Consider the following 24,226-nt stretch of genomic DNA (forward strand, 5'->3'; position numbering starts at 1 on the left):
GGACGTAAAGCACAATTTTCTCAACTTTACATTTATGACACGGAAAACGAGATTTCAAATCGTCAACGTGTATTTGGGTAAATACCTTAACGATATTCTTGTACTTTATTTATCATATTTTTGTTTTAGTTTAATTTGTATTGTATTTAATCAAACTATAAATTTTTTTTATGGGCAGTGAAAATAATTCAAAGGTCGATAACCAAGAAAAGCATATTATTTGAAGACAATGTTAGATTCAAATAATCATTTGGTCCAAGCTTATCGAATGGTACGAGATTGTTTTGAAGAAAACCCACAACTAGATTTGAAGTTGCGTATTATTGGAAAAAGACAGCATGATGCCAGACAATATAACTTACCATCCAGTTCTGAAGTTGCTGCTTTAATCGTTGGCGATATTGGTGACGCTGTTGACAACCGAGATATAATTGTTACAAAGAAGTCTCGTTCGTTAAAGCGTATCAGTGAACTTCATCCATCTTATACATCTCTTCAATACCCGTTATTTCATCCTTTTGGTGAGGATGGTTATCAGGTTAATATACTTCATAAGAATGTTTCGTCTTTATCAACCGCAGCACGCACGAAGGTTACAATGCGTGAGTTTTTTGCTTATCGTATTCAAGATAGGCCAAATACGTTTTCAACCATGTTAAATGGTAGGCGTTTGTTTCAGCAAATTTTAGTTGATAAATATACGATGATTGAGGCTCAAAGATTACATTTTATACGAGGTAAACAACATGAACTTAGGTGCGATACTTACCAAAGTTTATGAGGTATGCAAGCTGTTGGAAATACTAATGTTTTAACGGCTGGTCAACGTGTTTTAGCTTGGTTGGTGGGAAGTGAGTGATTCATCCATTGGGCTTGCTATTTCGTTAAAATTCTCAGGATGCTCTTCTTCCGATTCTTCCTCAATCTCTTCCTCAGGTTCCTCTTCTTCTTCAGGATCCTCTTCTTTGGATTCCTCCTCCTTTTCTGGTTCTTCTTCTTCCGGTTCATCTTCCTCCATAGGTTGTGTGGTTTCATTGGTTATTGAGATCATCTGGAAAGTCTCAATGGGCATCATAACCCTCATCTTAGGTCTACGGGACGGTCCTTCACCGTTAGCTGATTGGGAGTTGCCTTCATTGAAAGTAGAGCTTCCAGCATGCCACTCTTGTTGTTCAGAGAGGTATTTCATCCATTCGGAGGATGGTTGAGAGTTCGGTAAGTATCCGGCTGGATAGCATTGTGGTATCTCCGAGGGTTGGTAAATGGGAATCTCTGTTGGATGGTACGTCGGTATTTCTGCAGGATTATACATCGGTAGGGTTGGTGGATGGTAACTTGAATGTCTTGGTGGCTTTATTCCTTGCTTTGGTGGATTTTCGGGAACATCTATTGGGTAGTGTCGACTTCCGAGGTAGTACACGGGTTTGGACAAGTCGTGTTCCACATCTTGGTTGAAATATGCTTCATAATAACCCTCGCTCATGTTGTCTTCGGGGTAAGGTTAGGCAATTCCAGCCTCCTTTGCCTTGCGCACAAATTCTTCGATATGAGCTTTGAACATCTAATATTATGGGTGGTTTAGAATGTAGAGTGGAAAAGAAATGTTACCAGCCTATCTTATCCCTATAACACATAATCAATTATTTCCTATACTTGGATCGAAGCTTGGGTATTGTTTTATGATACCCAATTCGCTAAGATCGATGGCTCTGATACCAACCTGTCACACCCCCGTCTAAGGCCTAGGAGCGTGACCCAATATTTGGTATCGTGATTGTAAATAAATCAGAGTTACGTTTAATTGCGGAAGACTTATAAACTTTAAGGATCGAAAATGTAATATTTACATATATCAAAAGTCGGGATTAAAACACCCAACGGTTAACAAAATATTTATGTGTTTATAATTTACAAAACACCATATTTTAAGTTTACAAAAGAAAATCTGATCCATCGGATTTATATAAGTAGCACTTCGATACTCCAAGCGCTAAACTTGTTCACCTGCAAAATGTTAAGAAAATACGTCAGCAACGAATACTGGTAAACACGCTGATGCAAAAATAATTCATTTACTTTATTACCCCTCGAGACTACGCATGTCTCGGCCCAACGTGGCTTAGGAATAACAAAGTCAAATAACACATTATAAACTAGAACCTTTACACTAGGTCACCTCACAAACACCGCAGCGTTCGACTTCATTAAGTACCCGTAAATATACACATACGGTCGTACTCCCTGCAGGAGAGCGTCCTACGACCAAGGGTGGTGCGATCTTGCCCATACATCGCATAGTACCACCTATGTAAGGATCCAGACATATGTATACCACAGCCTGAGGGCTAGGTTTATACCCATAGTTATAACGGTTTTAGGAACACATAGTCCCTTGTAAACAATTTCATATAACACGTTTGACTCATTTTAAAACAAGTTTAAAAGTTTGGGGGCGTATTCACCTTATCTCTTTAGGATCGGCTTCACTCACCGTCCAAGGGTCTTTCCCTTTTTCTTTATCTCGAACCTATAGTTACGAGTATAAATATTTGTTAGTCGGATACACGATCCGGCTTAAGACCTTTAGTCTTATATCTCAATCCTCGATTGAACCTTTAGTTCAATTCTTATTTACTTGAAAACCTCTTGTTTAAAAGTAAATTATAAACCTTTAGTTTATATGAAAACCCGACGTTTCTTCTTCTCCAAGAAACGTAATCTTTTCTTTTATTATTTAAGAATATTCTTTATTCATTAAATAATAATTTCATAACAAAGAATATAATCATATATACTTATACACATATATATGAATTCACAATATTCAATAATCATACTTTTATTCATTTCTTTGTTATGTTTTCTTTTCTTTTCTTTTATCGAGGTATCGAGTATAACCTCGACTTAAGGCCAAAGCCTTGAATATAATATTCAATTATATTGAAATCGATATTACGCCTAACCTTAATGGCGTACCGAAATCCTAGGGACTTGAGCATCACTCTGACGCCGCTTTACTTCTCGATCGTCAAATGAGTACACCAAACTTCAATACTCGTTGACACGCTTATCGAGATTCATTGCCATTTCAACAACACCTTCTTGGTATGTGGGTGGAGGGTGGTACCACTTCTAAAGGAAACGTCGGTACACAACGAAAGATTCAAGGCACGCTTAACGAGGAAATCGTGGCACGTTTTTCTAGGTATTCTAGTGAGAGAGTAGTGAGATATGAGAGCAATGTTGGTGTGCAGAAATGAGCTGCCCTTGGCCGCTATTTATAGACCAAATCTTGGGTCCCATCGCGTACCGCGCCCGGCTCCAAAGCACCTCGTCGCGTACCGCGACGTATGGTTGATGACGCAGAGGTGTAGGCCTGCCACGTGTCGACACGTGGCAGTCACCGCTCCACGTGGCAACACGTGGCGGCAGTGTTGCCACGTGGTGACACGTGGCAGCACATAGTGCCACCGTGTGCCACGTGGCACACGTGTCACATTGTGTCAGACTCCCCATCGCGTACCGCGATGGGAGTCTCTTCTGACCTGTCGCGTACCGTGATGGGTCAGGAAAATTAGTTTTAAAAATTTAGACCCTCAACTTTGGAATTTGGAAATTTTAGTCCCTAGACTTTGAAAATTTGATACTTTGAACTCAAATTTTTTTCGGTGTTACATAATTCCAATTGGCCAGATGTTAAAAGATTTCTTAAGGATACAAAGTTAAACTCGGAAGATAGACCTGATATATTATGTCGGCTTTTCAAGGTCAAGCTTGATGCAATGATTAAATTGGTGAAGGATAAGTCTTTGTATGGAAGGGTTCAAGCAGGTAATTTTATCTAATTCTATGAATATACAATTATAATAGAAGACCTACTTGTATGTTATAAATGTTAATAATATTTATATGTTGTTGAATATTAACTTTTATTATCTTTATTGCAGTTGTTTACACGATAGAGTTTCAAAAAAGGGGTCTACCGCATGCCCATATTTGCATATTTTTGCATCCGGGTAGCAAGATTCATAATCCAAAAGATGTAGATAAATTTATTTCTGCTGAGATCCCAAACAAAGACAGTGATCCAGACCTATACAAGCTTGTATCTGATCATATGATTCACGGTCCATGTGGTAATGCTAACCTGAAGTGCACCTGCATGGTAAACAAAAGATGTTCCAAAAATTTTCCTAAAATTTTTAATGATGAAACAGCTGTTGATTCAAACGGTTTTCCGGTATACAAAAGAAGAGATAACGGTCAATATGTTGTTAAGTCAGATATAACGATGGATAATAGAACTGTCGTTCCATACAACAAGACTCTATTAAAAAATTTTCAAGCACATGTTAACGTTGAGTGGTGCAATCAAGATGGATCTATAAAGTATTTGTTTAAATACATTAATAAGGGTCCAGACCGAGAAACAATTTCTCTTGTACAAAATAAAAATGGTGATAACTAAGATCCTAATTTAGATGAAATCAAAGCGTTTTATGATTGCAAATATGTGTCTGCATGCGAGGCTGCATGGAGGATATTTGGATTTGACGTGCATTATAGGTTTCCGTCTGTTATGAGGCTTGCTTTTCATTTACCCGGTGAACAGCAGGTAATATATGGTGCTAACGAAGATATTGAAGGTATTTTAAACAAAACAACCAATGCTTCTTCCATGCTTACCGGTTGGTTTGAGTGTAATAAGAAGTATGACCTTGCAAAGACTCTCACATATGCTGAGTTTCCAACAAAGTATGTTTGGAAAAAACAATGTCGTAAATGGGAACCTCGGCAGAGGGATTTTGCAATCGGTAGAGTTCATGCTGTTCCAGCCGCATCCGACGAAGCTTACTATCTAAGAATATTATTAAATAAGGTTAAAGGGCCTGAATGTTTTGAAGATATTCGAACAGTTGATGGAGTTGTGTGTGAAACTTTTCGAGATGCATGTTACAAAAGAGGTCTTTTAGATGATGATGATAAGGAATACATAGAAGCAATTGAAGAAGCAAGTCACACTTCTACCGGATATTATTTAAGGAATTTATTTGCTACAATGTTGATTACCTATAGTTTATCTAGACCTCATTTGTTTGGGAAAGTACTTGGCAACTTTTAGTTGACGGTATTCTATACAAACAACAAAAAGATCAAAACAACCCTGGTAAGATTTATGTTTATTTTAATCTTTTCAGTTATTCCAGAAATCTAACATCAATTAATTTTTATATTATATTAATTTTATTTGCTTATTAATTTTATTTCAAGTTTGATTCTTAATGAAGATCATCTAAAAAACTTAGCACTCCTGGAAATTGAAAATTTTTTAATTTGCAACAACTCAAGTCTTAGAAGACATCAACAAATGTCTTTTCCAGATATAGAAACAATTTCAAGAACAACTAATCCGTTGATGGTGGAAGAGCTTTCATATGATACAGAGACCATGAATAACGAATTTAATCATCTATTTGATTCGTTAACTGATGAACAAAGACGGGTTTATAATGAAATAATGAACGCTTTGGTTGATAAAAAAGGTGGCGTGTTTTTTGTGTATGGTTACGGTGGTACTGGAAAAACTTATTTATGGAAGACATTATCTGCATCTATAAGGGCAAAGGGAGACGTTATGTTGAATGTTGCTTCAAGCGGGATTGCTTCTTTGCTATTGGAGGGTGGAAGAACAACACATTCGAGATTTTTGATACCCATTAATTTGACCGAAGATTCCATCTGTCCGGTAATATTACAAAATACTTTTTGTTACTTTTAATATTATTAGTTTTTTTAATTATATATCGTTGTATTTGTTATTCGAATATAAATTCACTTTAAAAAGGTTACGCTATGTATTTATTTTTTTCTTTTTCTTATAATTAGGTTAAAGGAAATACCGACGTCTATGAGTTATTGAAACAGACAAGCTTGATAATTTGGGATGAAGCACCAATGATTCATAAGCATGCTTTTGAAGCTTTAGACAAAACTTTAAACGATGTTATGAATGGTGATTCTGCAAATACTTTCGAAGCACTTTTTGGAGGTAAGGTTGTTGTTTTTGGTGGTGATTTTCGTCAAATTTTGCCCGTTGTAACGAACGGTACCAGAAGTGAATGTGCCAATGCTTGCATCAATTCTTCTTATATCTGGTCTAAGTGTAAGGTTCTTAAACTAACTAAGAACATGAGGCTTAGAGTTGGATGTCGATCTTCAGACGTTGAAAACATCAAAGAGTTTGCGGACCGGCTGTTAGACATAGGTCAAGGAACACTCGGTGGTCCAAATGACGGAGAGTCGGTTATTGATATTCCAGATGATCTGTTGATATTGAACTCAGTTGATCCCATTGGTGATTTAATTAGGTTTGTATATCCTGATATATTAGATAGATTCAACGAACTTACTTACTTTCAGGACCGCGCACTGCTTGCACCTTTGAATGAGGTGGTTCAAGAAATTAACGAACGTATGTTAGCCCTCTTTCCTGGTGACGAAGTCCAGTATTTAAGTTCCGACAGTTTGGCTGAATCTGAAGACGTTTCCGACGCTGTTGATCCATAGTTGTATTCCCCTGATTTGTTAAATGGTTTAAAGATGTCAGGAATGCCTAATCATAGGTTGGTTCTTAAAGTTGGTGTTCCCATCATGCTATTAAGGAATATTAATCATAAAAAGGGTCTATGCAATGGAACGCGCCTTCAAGTTGTTAGTCTCGGTAGGCATGTCATTGAAGCAAAAGTTGTCTCTGGTACGAATATCGGATATCGCACTCTAATTAGTCGAGTAAGTCTTACACCAACTGATAAGAAACTTCCGTTCAAATTAAAAAGAAGACAGTTTCCTATATCCGCATGTTTTGCCATGACAATCAACAAGAGTCAAGGTCAATCATTATCAAGAGTTGGATTGTATCTTAAAGATCCAGTATTTTCTAACGGTCAGATTTATGTTGCTTTGTCACGAGTGAAGACTAGAGATGGTATTAAGTTAGTGATACTCAACAAAGAATCAAATCTTATAAATAAAACAACAAATGTTGTTTACAAGGAGATTTTTGCAAACATAAAATGTTAATTGTTTAAATTTCATATGTAATTCAATTTGGAATCTCATAATAAATGTAATGGTTATAATGTAATTTATTTTGTTTTATACTTTACAACATTTGTACTTAACTTGTTTTATTTAATATTTTTTTGGTATCCTATATTTAATTTTTTTTATTTAATTATAAATAATTTGTTATTTTTAATATTATAAACAAATTTTCTGGATATAAACCTGTTTGTTTAAAATTCATTTTATAACTTACCTTTTTAATATTTACTTTTTAATGTAAATTATTTAAGATATTTATCATACTATTTAATTAAATATTATTAACTATAGGCTAACTATGCATTATAATAACTAGATAGATTTCATCATTAATTTTCTTAGAACAATAAAACCGTCACTTCTTATATCAATTTTTTTTCCATTTTAATCCTCTTCGTCTTCTTCTTCTTTAACAATACTAAGTTTCTCAACATACCTAAACTCCAATAATGGCAACGATTATGAACTGGAGGTTTTGTAAACTATTCCGTAAGTATCAATTTGTATTTAGCAATTTAGCAACGTTAGAAAAAGATAATATTGAATCAGTCATGTTGTTCGATAATCAGTTTAAACATCAGATACATCAGATCGGTCTTAGGAAGAATTTGCGATGTGAAGAAGAAACAAATTTGATAAATGTTACATCATTTCTTTCATGATCTTTATCAAGAGGGTTTACCTTATGAACATGTAAGGGAGTGGTTCTTTTACCCTTATCGAAACAAGGTTGTTATCTGGTTTGAGAATGGAGAGTATAAGAATTTTAATCCGAAACAACTTTTGTCGTGTGATGATTTGGTGATGTTGAGGGAGCTTGACGTGTTAAAGTTAGCAAATGTAATAAAAGAACTTGCGCATCTTGAGTTGGAAGCTGAGGTTAGTTCGAAGATCAAATGGTTAGAAGAATGTTCTAACTATGAGAGTGATTATGAAGATTTTCCCGACAATTTTGAGTCTGATGACGAACATTAAGGTAAAATATAACTCTTTACGTATTGTTGTTATATTTAATACAAGTAGTAGATGTTAAAGACTTTTTTACACTATCAAAGTTATTATGATTGTTATTTCGAAAGTTTGTTGTCCGATTAGGAAGTAGAAGTTAATATATTAATACTTTACATTACATATTGTTCATAGATTTAATAAAAGAATTATATTGACAATATTTTTTTAGACTTAGTAACAATCCTTAGATGTTATTAATTATTAAACATGTTGTTATGGTTAAATTAATTTTAATGAATTTTTGTATTGTTTTTGTAAATTTTCAGGTGTTTAGGAATTTGAAGTTTGTGTTGGTATAAGTTTTGAAGATGTTGCTGATGTTTTAATATCAAGAACCTGTTTAGTGGTTTTGTTAATGTCTTTTGTTGGTACGGTTTAATTTAAGTTATTGTAAATTTTAAGTTTGAATCTATAGACAATGTAATTTGATAATAGTTTTGTAACAAACCAGCAACAAGTATTATCTTAATTTGACCGTATGTTTAAATTTATTATTTGTAGTGACATGTTCTTTCACCTGCGTGTCACGCGGGTCTATACCCTAGTTAACCTCTATATTCTTTCAACTTCGAATTGTTGAATTAAAGTACATGTCTTCTTTTTTACCGGATTAACTTCACACATTTAACAAATTGATTGACATGATATTATTTTTTTATAAATATATAGAGATCAATATAGACAGTACATAAAGAACTAAATAAAAAACTACATAAAGTACGTAAAGAACTAAAGAAGTATCGAAATAAACATCTAAATACAGATCAGATGATAAAGTAAAAGACCAGCAAACTAAAAGCAATAGTCAATGTGAAGACACACCTAAAAAAACATAACAAAACAAAATAAAAATAAATAAATAAAAAATTGTTTCAAGTGATACCTAATTGATTGAACTTCAAACAACAATGATGTGGAAACTCGATTCTAGAATCGCTAGTAAAATACAAAGTATCGAGTAAATCAATGAAGATGGAAACCGGAATAGCTCGTAACCTTGTGATAATTGAAATCAGTAAGAAATGACAATCTGAAGGCAGTCTGGCCATACGAATTGTGAATTTTGTGATAATTGAGATATTGTGAAACTTAGAAGTAGGTCATCCAATATCGTAATCATTAATCATTACCAACCAACGCTTGATTCAATACGCGATTATTGAGCATTGATGGTTTGTCTTTTTCACATAGACTTGTGAAAATGGTTGAATAGGCTTCATACATTCCCCTAGGGCGTATCGCATCCCAATTCCCTTAACTAAGCTTACCAAATGACCTAATAACATATGCTCTAATTTTTCGAAGGCATCAGTTATAATGCATAACTCTTGTGTACTATGAAATGTGAAACACTTTGTAAGAATTTAGAGGTAATTGTATGAGTCTCCAAGGTAAAAGGGGGGTTGGCCAGTTAGAAACAAAAATAAATAGAAACATGGTTCTAATAAAACTAACCCAATGACATATTCTTCTTCAATTTGAGTTTTACTCGCATCGCAAATAAATTTAATGACATATTCGAAGAAATTATGACTGATGGTTGGAATGGTTTGTGGGTTCCTAACGGCTAAAGTGATTATAACAGGTGTCAAGTGAAAGTGTAGTGATGCATGCAACTGAGATATCCTAACAGACCGGTAGACTTGAACATTGCATGACCCGATCGATCGTGTCTTGACTAATCTTATCATGTTACTTTTGTATGTATCAACATGTTTTATGGAGTATAATTCTTCTTTTGTTAGCAAAGTATTATTTGATGAATACAAAACAAAGAGTTAGGGAAAAGTGCATATGACCACATTAACCACCACCTATCAACATTTATATTGGACATAATAAAGTTGTAACATGGTAGCCGCGTCTCCGTACTCCCACAAAATTTATGTTTTTCAAAATATAAATCCCAAATCAGATCACCGACATACTATCAACTGTATTTAAATTGAGAACTCACTTTTAGTCTTTTAGATCTATGTTCTCTACTCTTTTGTTATGGTACATTTAAGATGAGGGGTCTTAGGGTAATTGTTTAGTAGCGAAGGGTCTACACGTAAGTAAAATAGCCGAGCAAACTTTGTACATAAACAAGATATACTAGACCAGCAATAACAATCAACGATAAGTTTGTGACCTAAATTCTTAACGCTTCTTTCTCTAATTATCTCTCAACCAATTTGTTTGTAACAATGTATCAGGGCCAACTCGTAGTGGAGGGAGCCAATGGTAACTAATTTCGACGTTGGCTTTTAAGGAGAGTCAATTGTTACGAGTTGATATTTGAGGTAAACTCAAGCATGAAGTTAAATGAGCCAGCTGACTAATTTATCAAGGTGATACATGTGGTAAAACTTGGATCGTAAAAAGCTCGAGCCATCTTGTTTAAATTATAATTATTTCATATTTATATTATATTAAAATTGATGTAACGATGGTCTTTAGTTATGTGGCTTTAATTTGCAATTGAATTAAGTTATACCTTATATATGTTAAAACTAGAGCTTATAACTAGTCAAACAAGCAAATTAAATAGCGAACTTAACTTTTGAGCTCAACTCAACTCATTTCGTGCTTCAAGCCATGAGCTTTGGGTTTCGAAGAAGGTCCTTCATGAACCCTTAATAGATCCGGCTGTATATACGTTTGTTTAAGAAGAAAAACAAGTTAGTTTTATTTTCTAGTTTATGATTCCTGTATTTTATGGTGGTGCCAATGGGCCCGTGGTTATTTAGGGTAATATGGACTTTATCTCCATGATATTAATCGAATAATTTGTGCAAAGATATAATGGGACCCTCAAATGTCAACAACATCATGGGGTTGGTGGCATTAAAAGATCATATTACACTCACCAACTTCTCAACTAAACAAACGTGTGAAGTTTTGCAAGTGACCCTTAATTCTTTGGCGTCTACAAACTTTGACAATGACATAACTCTCACATCGTTCTTTAGTTAATCAAATGGCATTAGTCCATTAGAGCTATAAACGAGTCAACTCGTCGAGCCAAGCCGAGTCTGGTTGAGCTTGGGCTTCAAGTTAAACAACACAACTAGGCTTTGCTCGTTTATATTAACGAGCAAAAATGTTGAGTATAGTACCCACTCATAAAAAAAACTCAAGCCAACTTGTTTATTTAGAAAACATATAATATTTAAAATTTTGTATGTTTTCACATATTGATATATAACTACAAATTGGTAAACTGGTACAGTAATAGGTACTTGTTATGTATGTAGTACAGATATCAATCTGGTGAGCAAACCGAGTATAACGGTTATGCCAACAAGGCCACAATGAACAAAAAGAATGCCATCACAAAATCAACAAGACTACATGCTCAGTCATAGGCTATTCTCCTCCAGCATCATCTACGAAAAGCATTCGCTACAATGCCTTTTATCATGCTAACCACAATTAATAAATTTATAGTCGGGTGAATAATGATTATTAATTCGTCTGCAAATGTGTTGTTACAAGTTCCTGGTCATAAATTCAAACTATGGATTTTCCAAGGTTAAAAGTGATGCAATATACAGTTGCTCATACGAGGTTGCAAGTTTCGATCCCGATCCATATAATATTGGATGTCATCTAAAACGAACTAGGGGAACAAATTTAAAACAACTTTCACATTAAATTTGGTGTGATTTGGTTAAGTATTGATTAACAAAACCGTGCTTTAAAGCATGCGTAGCAGAATAAGGGTAAGTGTAAACCATTTTATTTGGTTGCTTTGTGTTTGGCTGTTTGCTATTAATATCGTGGATTAAGTTTTGGAACTCATTAAAATATTTCAGCCCAGCCCAGCCCAGCCCAGCCCAGCCCAACAGTTTACGGTCTCTATTCAGCCTAAAACCCAACTTACCTATCCTAGTTTAAACTGTGATCTTCAATTCAATTCATGATTTTTGTATCCAAACGAAATCCCTCTGGTCCAGTCCATCATCGGTCTTGTTCGATCATTGAATTATATCACATCTCAAATATGTAGAATCGGGCAAGGTAGAGTTGTATAAAACCGGTTTGACCCAAACCGTTTCGGTTTAGAAGCCGGTTTAACGTAGAACAAGTCGAACTGATCCAAACTAGTTTGTTCGGGTTAGAACCGGTTTGATTGCGAAAGTGCTGAACCACTATACGAACCGGCAGTTCGCTTTGGGAACCGGTTTGACTAATACTGGTTTTATATGTGAACCGGTCCGGTTCGGTTACTGGTTAACCGATTTTGGACCGGTTTTTTATACATCTCCGGGGCTAGGGATAACAAAAATAAAACACACCAAACAAGTTGGCAGACGAGCATGTATATGGATATGAAAGCCGGAATATAATCAATAGAAAAGGAAGTTCATGTGATTTGTCATATTTTTAATTTATTGTAGCAGTTGAAAAATTTAATTATACAACGACACCTAGTAAAATACCACAAATAGCAAAGTTATTGATAAAGTATGAGGAGTTGGAATGTATTTGAACTTTACATCTATCATAGATTATAGAGAGATTGATTTCAAGAAGGCATCTAACTCCAATCCGTACATGGAAAAAATATTTTAATATAGAGTTATTTACATTTTTAAATAGGACTGACAATTAGGTACCTGTTAAAGACACGATAAGACCTTTTAATCAAAAAAGTGTGGTATGTGATTTTTCTATTTTCTTAAATAACTGAAATTAGTAGGCTAGACTCTCTCGTTATCCCTTATTGGTACACAAAACTTAAAACTGTCTTATAGTCATGACATATAAAGTAGTTAAACGAGTCGTATTCAAGTTTTATATTTGTGTCACGCGCGTCGCCTCTTACCTGTTAAGACACGAATTGCTAGCCCTATTTTTAAACAACAAAAAACTAAATAGCTATAAATTAAAATGTTTTTAGTAAGCTATTGGTAAATGGTGAGAAAGTATGATATTAGGGTGTAGGGGGGCACATTCAGCTAATGAAATCGGGTTCATCAGGAACATTGTCTCAAGTGTCGCGGTTTGGATTTTGGGTAACAAAATTGTGTTCGTGAAACTAAAGATGAAGCCGGAGAAGAACGATGAGATAAGAGTTGGAAATTGGGTTCAAGTTCACTCTGAAACACCGTCGCAAACCATTCAGATACTTATAAATTACAATGAGGTGTACTCGATACTTGATTGGTTGATTTGGGTTCATTGGGTAATTTGAACGGTGCCCTCTCTATCCTTGTATATGAAACATTACAAATGAAATTTAAGTGGTAAAAGGTGTGTTTATTACTTTCTATAACGAAATATTGTAATTTTATATTTTGACCCTTAAGACAAGAATTATTGTAATCTTTGTGTGCAATGGAAATATATTTTTCTAAAATAAGTGCAAGGCAAGTGGCACGTGTCCGGACGGATATCATGTAATCTTGTCGAGGGGTATGCCACGTGAAGCAGAGATACGGGTTAGCCATCCATCCACATGCTCTTGTGCAATCGACTCGGACTTCCTTTTTTTTTTCTTTTTTTTTTTAACGACCAACAAAAGCAATATAATATAACGTGAATAGAAAACAACATACACCCTCGACTAGTAAGGAGCTAGACATACCAAAAGAAACCAACACCACCCTATTACAATAAGTGGCCATGCCACTCAACTACCAAATCACCTAAAAAACACGGTAAAACAAAACACTTAAATATCAAAAGCGTTCCATCTATCCCAAAATAAGCTCGAATCTTTTGACCTGCTACGAACCCACAAGAGACCCAAAGATTTAATCTCACCAATCACGCTATGCAGCCGAGCCGACTTGAACTCAAAAACCAACGCATTCCTCGTTTTCCAAATACTCCAAATTGTAATAAGACAAATAGCGTGAAACACCTTTGCCTTCTTTCTCGGCAGCCGCGAAAACTTGTAAAAATCCAGAATGTCTCGAAAAGAAAACGCGAAAAATGTAGGTACCTTACACCAACTCGTAATAATGCTTCAAACCGTCTGTGTGAACCCGCATGAAACAAACAAATGCTCCGCCGATTCCTCATATTCCCCACATAATGGGCAAAGGGTGGAAACAACCGGAACATTTCGCCTAGAACAATGAAGTGATATTCCCTACATAATGGACTCAGACTTCCTGCTGTAAACTTCGTCTAAAAAGTTTGTATTATATTAATGATTTAAAAAATACGTAAAACTAATATATAGTTGTCTTTTGAAAATGAATTAATTGAAATTTAATGTACTTACTAATTTATAGAAAACAAAAGTTAAGTAATAAGATTACAAAGTTTTTTAAAACAAACGATGAATAAAAAAGAATATGTTTAGTAGTAGTATAATTTGTATGTTATTTAAAAATATATTATTATTAAAAATAGAGAAGTGCACTTAATAAGAGAGTAAGACAAGAAAAACCGGTAAGAAATGATATAGAGTTGATATGTGACATAATAGATTATACTTTATTGAATATTGGATAGTATAGATATAAAAGTACAAACATAAATATAAATGTAGATATAGATTAGTAAATGAACGGATAATGCTCAGAATTGTTGTAAAAAGTTGGATCTATATGTTCAAGACACAACTTATAATTACGTTTGTTAGTGACATATGACCGTTTTGGGGCCAGGGCCGGCTCAATCGCAGTAGAGTCCTAAAGCAAAACTTAAAATCAAGGCCTTTTTAAAATTTCAATATTGTAATTCCTCTTTATTTATTTGAATTTAGAATCGACAACAATCAACTAAAATCCTTAGTTAGCAAAAAAATGTAAGTTAATATTGGCTTGTTCAGTGATATTATATACAGTGGGCAAGAATGTAAACACTTTAACTTTATGGATTTCGACTAGATAATGTAACTAAAATCCTTAGTTAGCAAAAAAATGTAAGTTAATATTGGCTTGTTCAGTGATATTATTTACAGTGGGCAAGAAGGTAATTACTTTAACTTTATGGATTTCGACTAGATAATGTAAAGTAAAGAAACTATATGACTCAATTTAACATATACATAACATGTATAACATCTTTTAAAAAAAATGAGGCCTTTTTTTTAAAGAGGCCCAAAGCAATTGACTTAGTAGGCTTATACAAAAGCCGGGCCTGTTTGAGGCACACATTAAGCACATTATCAGTAACATGTTTGAATCGATTCAAAGGTAAATCAAGGTTATGCGTGTCATTATTTAATTACGATATATATAGGCTATAACATAAAAAAAATCCCAAATGACAACAATTGTTATTTAGAGAAATAATAATATCTGATATGACGCACGTAGGTCATATGTATATAAATGTGATTTACAGTTAATGACACTTTTATGAATTTATGTAAACATATACATTTATATGTTTGAGATTAAAATGCTAAATACGTACGTGTTTTACGCATACATATAATAACTAGCTTGGTCTAGTGGCAAAAGTGTACGCTTTACGATCAAATAGTTGTGAGTTATAGTCTCACTTGAGACATGATGTGAAAGGTGAGAAAAAACACACACACACATGTATGTATAATATATAAAATATGTAAATGTAGATTATTTGTAACATGTTCTTAATTCTTTTGTATTTTTTTACATCTAAATTTGTATAGTTGATATGATGAATAATTCATAGTTTCATAAAGTGTTGATTTTTTATAAATACAAAAGAATGATATAAACGGGTTTATATATATGTGGTTGGTGAATAAACAGTTAATGCTTCATCCCCAATCTCGTTCATGTTTTTTGATGGTTCCAGAAATACAAAAAATCAAGAGGCAAGTCACTTGTTTAAGAGTTCCCATACTTCCTAGTACAAAAGGTGATGGTGTGCACGACATAAATATTACATATCCATTCATTGTATCATATCTCCACTTTGTTGGTTTTCTCCATGGTTTATGTCAAAGGAGTATAGGTAGTAATACTAGTATCTCTATTTCTATCTTTTTCCTTTAAATTTAATAAAATATATATAAATCTTGTACTTCACTCTACTTCAGATTTTTATCTCTATTCCCCATCTTCAAATTTTATGGGAAAGTAGTAGTCAAACCCCATAGTCGAGTTCCACTATTCACCCTTATAACTATCATATTTCTTGTGAGTGAAAAAAATAAGATTTTTTTTATAAAAGTAGAAAAATAAAGTAGTATATAATTGGATCTAAATAGATATGGAGAATGAGATGTGTGGGTACGTCTTTAGACCTGTTTAAATTTTAGGAAAATGTGTTATTAAGTTAAATAGGGATAAGGATAATAAAACTAATGTAAATGCTATAAAGAAAAAGCTAAAAGGGAAGAAAAATGTCACGTGAGATTAGCAAGATATATCTCTAAAGGGTTATTGATAATTTTGCTAAGTATTTAACTATCCTAAACATATATGCTTTTATATTTAAGTGAAAAAGAAGGCGTTTTAGTTCTTGCGTGTATTCAGCTTGTTATCTTGAGTTGTTTGGTTAGCACTACCTGAGTTAGTAAAATATTCGGTGCACATATAGGAAGTCATAGAGGGAAGTACCAAGTTCCTTCATCAAACACTACAAATTGGCCAACACACACTTCAAATGGTGTAGCTTAACCATAACACCACAACCCAATTTATAATTAGAGTGTCACCATTACATAATTACACTACATTTCTTTATAATTACACTACAAAACACTACATTTTCTGTTCAATTAAATAATATTACTTTATACCTTTATTATTACAGTTTTCTCTCTGCTCTGCTCACAACCAATTCAACAAATATTAAAAAATAAATAGGAACAAACATTGAGAGAAGTCCCCACAAACGCCTCTTTCTTTCTCAACAAATTCACCCCGTTTGTTTCTTTCTCTCAGCAGCAAAACCTTCTTCTCTATATTATTATTATTATTATTATTATTATTGCACAAAACACATGTGGGTTTCGGCCCTGAATTCCCAATAATTCTTGGTAAATTGATCACCACTTTCTTCCTCAAAAAAATCACAAATTTTGGTTTGATTCCAGGTGTAAAGTGCTTTTTCAAAGCCAAGATTTTTATGGGTTTTGATTCTTAACTCACTTTATTTGGATTCTTACTGAAATTGGGATTTAGGGTTTTTATTTTAATTTTAATTTTAATTTTTGGCTTGGATCAAGATTTGTGATTTTGGGAATTAGGGTTTGTGATCAAGTGCTGAATTGCAGTGCTGTTGTTGATCAAAAGCCATGATTATAAGAAAGCTTTGATCTTTTTGGTTTGATATTCATGGGTTTTGATCTGGATTACAGTTACTGTGGATTAAGGTAACTTAGGTTTAATTTATTGATGAAAAAGATTGAATCTTGAAATGAGTGCAAGGTCATGGTTAATTATGAAGATGAAAGCAGTTCTTGGTTCCATTTCATGCTGGGACAGTTATTATTATTATTATTGAAAGTAATTATAAAGATTGTGTATACTGATATTTCTGGAAGTCATTGTTTGTACTTTGTTTGGTTGGAGCAATGTCTCGGTGCTTTCCGTTTCCACCACCGGGATATGAAAAGAAACTCGTAGCAGACGATCCCGACTTGTTGAAAAAGGTAATCTTTTTGAAAAAAATGGTACCTTTTACTTGCTATGCAATGATGTATTGACCTAAAATGTTGGTGGTAACAAAATATTATTCACTAAAGTTGCTAGAATCTAAGTTATGCGATTGTGTTCGTAATGCCCTTTTGCTGTTTGTAATTTGGTTAGTGGTGATTGTATAAGATATGGCCTGATCATTTTTGGGAATGCTCGTTTTTATGTAATTAATATAGGCGCAGTTGCACTTATAGAAACTATAAAGGGTTACTATGATGTTGCCGTATGGAAAGTCTTACTTTTTTTAGTTGTGTGCGCAACACATTGAAATCATGGTTGGTATAAAGATGGATATTGACTCATGCTATAAGTGCGAATGAAAAAGTTTTTTGCTTTTCACCGTTTGATGATGTCATTATATTGGAAAGTGAAGTTTGACTTTCGATGAAGGTCAGCTCACTAAAAATAGTAATGAAGCTTCTTTACAAATGGATATGCTGACTTTTTCACTGGTTTTGTTAAATGCATAAAGAAAGGATCTGCAACAGTGGGAGTTACTTTGTGCTTACATTTATACATATAACTGCCTCTTGTTTTGACATGTGCATATTGACAAAGTTAAAATTCAACTTTTAGTTGATTCCCGAAACGCCCTTACATATTATAGTAGGATATCAATAAACGCAGACTGAGTTAGGTAATCTTTCTTATGAAGCTTTGAAATTAGATGAATCATAGTGAGACTGAAACCTCATGTAGTTAGATTATTGATAATGGACTTGATGATGCAAATTGACCTTTGGTGTTTGTGTTCTGGATAAGATCATCTGTCTGATTTGATGTGTCGTAGACGACTGTTGACCTGAATAATTTGAATCTTGATCTGAACTGAAGATTGAGTTTTTTTGTTACTTTTACTTCACCTTGTGTTTGTCGTAGTTATATACTTATATTCCACCTTTTTTGAATATTTTTATGTTATTAATTTCAGGAAAAGCGCAGAGAGAAGAAGCATAAGAAGGATAAGAAAGATAAAGAGAAAAAAGATGGTAAAGAAAAAAAGGAAAAAAACAGAAGTGAAGGAAAACATAAAGAGAAAAAAGATAAACACCGTGACAAGAAGAAAGACAAGGAGAAGAGTGACACTTCTACCCCTCATGACAAAACCATTTATGGTCAACCCAAGGGGTATAATGGGGAAACACTTCATCATAACAATGTACACAATAAAGAGAAAATTAATTCCACCGACTACAAGAAACCGGCTATAGAGTTTCCCCATCAAATTGGAGATTTGGTCAGAAACAAGATTAAAGTCGGTGATTCTGAAAATTATAAGTTTGTGCAAGAATTAGGTAGAAGGATTAGAGATGAAAAAAACGGAATGGGTAGCCACCAGCTTGTCGAAGAGAGAAAAAATAATGTTAACAAATTTGAGATGCAAAAGACTGATTGGGATAAACAAAAACAAGTAATGATGGATGTCGTGGGGTTTAGAGGCAGTGTGGCGGTCCCGGATAGGATTGATGGTGCAGCACCGATGCTTTTGGATAGACGGGTAGATAAATGGAAAAACGAAGATCGGGATAAACAAAAACAGGAAAAGTTGAAGGAAAAAAGTGAGCAGAAGAAAACCGAGAGGGATCAGAACACTATTATTATGAAGAGTGATTCGGTTGGTGTTTATAATAATTTGTCGACACGTTTGTTAGATAATGGATTTTTAGGTGTTGGTAATGAAGGAAGTTTGAAGAAAAGGAAAGATACGGAGACAAACGGTCGTTCTCATGGTTAGTTTTCTTGCTTTCTTTCAAAATTATGATTTTCTAGAAAAACAGATGGGCCTGGTAACGGGTCGGGTTTAGAATTCAAAAAGAGCCCTTGTCGATTGCTCATTCTGTTAACTGGTCGGGTCAACACACAAAAAAATGTTTTTTTTAATCTTTTTTTTAGTAAATTACTATTTTTAATATTATTACAAATAATGCTTATTTTACACAAATATTATAAATATTGAATAGAGTGGTATTGGAGGTTTATGCATTAAAGATGCACTTTGAGCAACTTATGATCTGTTTCATTCGTAGCTTAAGCTTTTATTTCACTCATTTGACCCGTTTGGGGTCAAATATAAACCAAATTTTGTCATTTTATAAGTAAATGCGTCGAAATTACCATCTCTCTTTTTCTTTTTTTTGTTGTCAATATCTATTATTTTGTTCTGTGCAAACCTTAAATTTTTACATTGAACATGTCATATGAAGCTGCATCTTCCTTTAGCTTTTTTAATTATCTGATCTAGATCATAATTGTAACAAAAAAATGTATATTTGTTTCATTGAATGTTTAAAGCCAGTAATTCTCACAGTAGCGTATATACGGGTTATATATATTTTTAACATTGTATGATGCAATATTACCATTAAATAAACATAAATTCCTTTTATTCTGGGAAGCCTTTGTGCACTGAATTTCATTTTATTTCGTTATTATACGGACCTAATTAACATAAAGGTTTAAGGTATTCAACTCTTCATATTCTGGTAGTTTGTACCTGATTATTAAATTCCGTTACAGAGAACGAAATCAGGCCCAACAAGATAGCCCGACCCATCTCTAACATCTCCCCAGATAACGGAAGGAGGTTTGACTTTTCCCAAAGCCCGGGCTCACAAAATAGTTTGAAGGTTGGCAGTAAGGGTGGTCAAAGAGTCAATGGCATGATAGCTTCTCAAACAGCTTCACTTCCCGCTAAAAAGCTGCCAATTCCCGTTATTAACAACTTCCCGCCCAAACCCTCTGCAAAATCACCGCCTGTAATTACAAACCATGTTGCCGCTCAATCACCGCCCGTCTCTATCCCCAACCACCACCTCCCGCCCCTTTCATCTCCGCCAACAGCCTCCAAACCACCGCCTCCACCCAAAAAGAAACCGCCACACCCCGATACGAAATACCTGAACCAAATACTCTCGGTTCCAAAACCCGACCAGTGGTGCAGTCTTGATGACCAAGAATGGTTATTCACCAGCAAAGCAGGACCAGCTTCCAACAAACCACCAACCGATGACCTCGAGGTCCAGGTATGGTCTGAAGCTAAGCACATTAAATCTGTTGATGTTTGTGCTTTACCATATGTTATTCCATACTAATTGTGATGTGGGATCGAGCTCGGTAATATTCTTTCAAGTATTTAAGAAAGACGAGACTGCTTTGATGCTAGTGTAAACCGGGATGATCGGATACGGAGAAATGTTCTGGCGCGGGTCGAATATTGTTGAAATGGGCTGAAGAAGATGCATTGTTGGGCTCTGCAATGTTCTAACTTCACAATTTTTGATTTTTGTAATATACAACTGTATACATGAAATGCAAGATAGGTGAGGGTATTATGGGGATTTCATTAGAACACATATTTTGTGTCTCATGTATGAGTGACAAAAGAGATGGGTTGAGATGGGTCGGGTCAAACCGGCTCCGTAAATTTCTTTTAACTATTTGTATATTAATTATGTAATTTGAGTCATAGTTTAACAGTTTAAGATTTAGCAACACAATATATAGTCAATAATGACCATTTATGTTTGGTAAACAAATAGACAAATAATATTCTGGACAAAGCAACCATACATAACTACATAAGTTATCCTAAGCAAACATTAATTATTGTCAAGATAATTAGGCATATGCATCCTATCATAGCTGTGGTTACGCGATACACCAATCTTCTTCTAGTACCAATTTAAGCTCGGCCACTTGATTTTCCGGCAGTGTCATACTTACCATCCTTCCATCGGAACAACCTTTGGGTGCCGGAAGAACCAATACCACCCCTTCATCTGCAATGTTATCGATAAAACAATTTACATAAACGGGCTTGTTTCCCCTCACCTCCATCTCATAAAACGAGGCGTCACTCAAGTCAACGAAAGTCAAATTCGCTCCATAAATGAGAAAATCTGGTAGCGCGTCATCTCTCCCCATCGATTCTTCAATCTTCAATCGTTCGTTGTTCGATTTGTTCGTAAGTAGGGATCTGAGTTCAGATGGTGTATGTTTTCCTACAGATATGCATGTTTTGACCACAATGATGGTTTGACTTTCATTCGTGATGTTTCCTTTTTGTCGTGTTTTCAAGTCATTTTGACATAAGGTCACGACCTCTTGTCCCGACCCATCTCTTACTTTAGCCAAACATTGCCAAATTACAACACAAATACATTCAAATACTGGAATTTGTTCATCACCTTTCTCTCCGCATATTTGTTCTTGTAACCGAGTCAACTCGGTTGGTGACATATAAAACGAAAATGCTTCCATCTTGGTATGATTTGAAGTAGACCAAAAGTCTCCAACCGGGCCAACCCGTTTTGTGGAGAGTGGATCTGGGCTTGGGTTTGGGTTTTGGAAATCAAAGGCGCGGTTTTGTTGTTGGACCTTAGTGAGTGGTTGGGCTGGGTAATGGCCTGCAATGACTTGGGCCCAGAGGTTGATGAAGCCCACAGCTGAAATAGCATCTCCAAGCACATGGGACCAACTCATACCAACTGATTTGCCACCACATTTAAAATCTGTTAACTGCACAAAACACCCATCAAAACTAAAAAATAAAACTAAAAAACACTTTTAGTAATGATCAAATTATATTGTTATGATTAGAAAGCAAACCTGTATCAAAACCAAAGGTGAAAAGGCTAGATCAGGTCCAAGAACTTGGTTAGGAGCAAGATGTTTGTGTCTCGAATCATTTTTAGATCCGAGCCACTCATCAAGGCTCAAGCGACACTTAGCCTCGATGATGCGCACCCCACCATCATTGCATTTGATGAAGGCCCGACCCGACTCATCCCTCCTAAGGCGACCACAAGGGATGTAGGCATGGTTTAGCCAACTAAACATAGTTTCCTTAATCTTCAAGATGGTAAGGCCATCAAATGTTGGGGATTTGAAGTAGTAGACGAACCGGATGTAGTGAAGCTTCATGGCTAGGTCCATTGCGGTTAGCTCCTGAACCGCATTGTTGCCGGATATTAATCCGGCTGAGACCGTGGAGATTTTGATATCGTAAATGGAGTTTTGCTCTTCTGATGACACCATTTTCTTTTTTTTCTTGAATGAGGACTTTGGGGAGTTGCAATGGGGTATTTTATATATGGCAAAAAGTGTATAGTATATGTATGAACAATTAATGATGTCTTGTGCTTACTAAAGCACTTTCGTTTATGTATAAAAAGTACAAGTTCGAATCTTAAAATCTAAAAAAAATTGGTGTAACTACTAAACTGGTTCACCGATCCAACCCCCATTCTTCAGGCTGCCAACGAGTATCGGTTCAACTTTTATAACAATTGACCGGCTAATGGTAAGGTTCTTGGTCCAATCAACTAGTTCGTTCTATGATGTCCGATTTTAACAGCATTTTGTGAAACACTTGATAACTATACATCAATACACATATCCCTTAAGTGACAATGAAATTTAAACTAATGAATAAAGTTCTATTATCAAAAACACCAAAAAAGGTATCATCAACTTAACTATATATTATAACTAGTTTATTTACTTATTTATATTTAACGACCAACGAATAAGTCCAACTACCCGGGGTAACCCAGTGACAATAGGCAATCTCATACGCCCTCCATTGCAAACAACGATGGGTAACCCTAACCCAAAGACCCACTGTGACAATACCCCGTTAGGATCAGATTATAACTTGACACCTTGCTTTCTTCAACCCAAATATTCACTTCCCCTCTCAACGTAGTTGAGCTAAAGCTATGAGTTGTACAAAATGATATGTCCAATCTACTTCATTTAAGTTTTTTATTAAATGAGGAAGACACATTTAGACACCCAACCATACTAGTACAAGTAGTCAAGTATACGACCTATAAATCTTTAAAGCACCATACGGTGGTAGGTCCATAGTGTTACTACTTAGTATGTCATTCACATTTTTCATACAAATTTAGACCGAAATGATAAAGCTCACTTAAGACAAATTTTACTTATAATCGTAATTTTTCAACCCGGTTTTAACTGTAAGACATCATATCTAATAAAACGTTCAAGAACATATAATCACAAAATACTTACTAACCAGAATCACCTTTTAGCTATAAAATAGACGTGGTTTAGTTCCATTATACATAAACACACACGATTCTCATTTGTTACTGTGAAATAATACAAGCTCTCTTGTATATGCCAGATATTTCTAAAAGAACCGTGTTATACACGTATTTCAATAAAATTTTACTAATGTTTAACTTATGCTTATACTTGTTCGTTGTGTTGTATATATTTTATTTTGTAATGCCGTCTATCAATAATAAATGGTATAACTTGTTAAATGATTTTTTGGCAAAGCACAATTTTGTATTTAGTGATCAAGATCGTTTTGGGATGTGTCTATCAATAATAAATGGTATAACTTGTTTAATGATTTATTGGCAAAGCACAATTTTGTATTTAGTGATCAAGATTGTTTTGGGATGTTTAAAAAGCTTCCACCCTCTTGTGGATCCTGTGACACTAAGATTCTATTATCAAAAACACCAAATAAGGCATCATCAACTTTATTATTT

The 24,226-nt window shown here is 34.5% G+C and overlaps 4 protein-coding genes across 4 annotated transcripts; 3 read left to right on the forward strand and 1 right to left on the reverse strand.

The window, feature by feature from the left end:
- Window positions 1-268: 268 nt before the first annotated feature.
- On the forward strand, window positions 269-5,122 carry LOC143574867 (uncharacterized). The gene is made up of 5 exons (XM_077059381.1): window positions 269-737; window positions 3,694-3,831; window positions 3,948-4,136; window positions 4,218-4,441; window positions 4,529-5,122. The coding sequence occupies exons 1-5, from the start codon at window positions 269-271 to the stop codon at window positions 5,120-5,122; spliced, it is 1,614 nt and encodes a 537-aa protein (XP_076915496.1).
- Window positions 5,123-5,368: 246 nt separating this feature from the next.
- On the forward strand, window positions 5,369-6,567 carry LOC143574868 (uncharacterized). The gene is made up of 2 exons (XM_077059382.1): window positions 5,369-5,746; window positions 5,887-6,567. Exons 1-2 carry the CDS (start codon window positions 5,369-5,371, stop codon window positions 6,565-6,567), a joined length of 1,059 nt encoding a protein of 352 aa, XP_076915497.1.
- A 10,326-nt stretch (window positions 6,568-16,893) lies between these two features.
- On the forward strand, window positions 16,894-20,788 carry LOC143574869 (uncharacterized). The gene is made up of 3 exons (XM_077059383.1): window positions 16,894-17,650; window positions 18,628-19,426; window positions 20,214-20,788. Exons 1-3 carry the CDS (start codon window positions 17,573-17,575, stop codon window positions 20,786-20,788), a joined length of 1,452 nt encoding a protein of 483 aa, XP_076915498.1. The 5' UTR covers window positions 16,894-17,572.
- Window positions 20,789-21,344: 556 nt separating this feature from the next.
- Window positions 21,345-22,736, reverse strand: LOC143574879 (protein ECERIFERUM 26-like). The gene is made up of 2 exons (XM_077059390.1): window positions 22,305-22,736; window positions 21,345-22,214 (listed from the first exon to the last, which is right to left on the reverse strand). The coding sequence occupies exons 1-2, from the start codon at window positions 22,731-22,733 to the stop codon at window positions 21,345-21,347; spliced, it is 1,299 nt and encodes a 432-aa protein (XP_076915505.1). The 5' UTR covers window positions 22,734-22,736.
- Between the last annotated feature and the right edge of the window lie 1,490 nt (window positions 22,737-24,226).

Source organism: Bidens hawaiensis, unplaced genomic scaffold (genome assembly GCF_021521415.1).
Source record: "Bidens hawaiensis isolate Kalapana, Puna unplaced genomic scaffold, B.hawaiensis_p1.1 tig00027123_1, whole genome shotgun sequence".
Lineage (NCBI taxonomy): Eukaryota > Viridiplantae > Streptophyta > Magnoliopsida > Asterales > Asteraceae > Bidens > Bidens hawaiensis.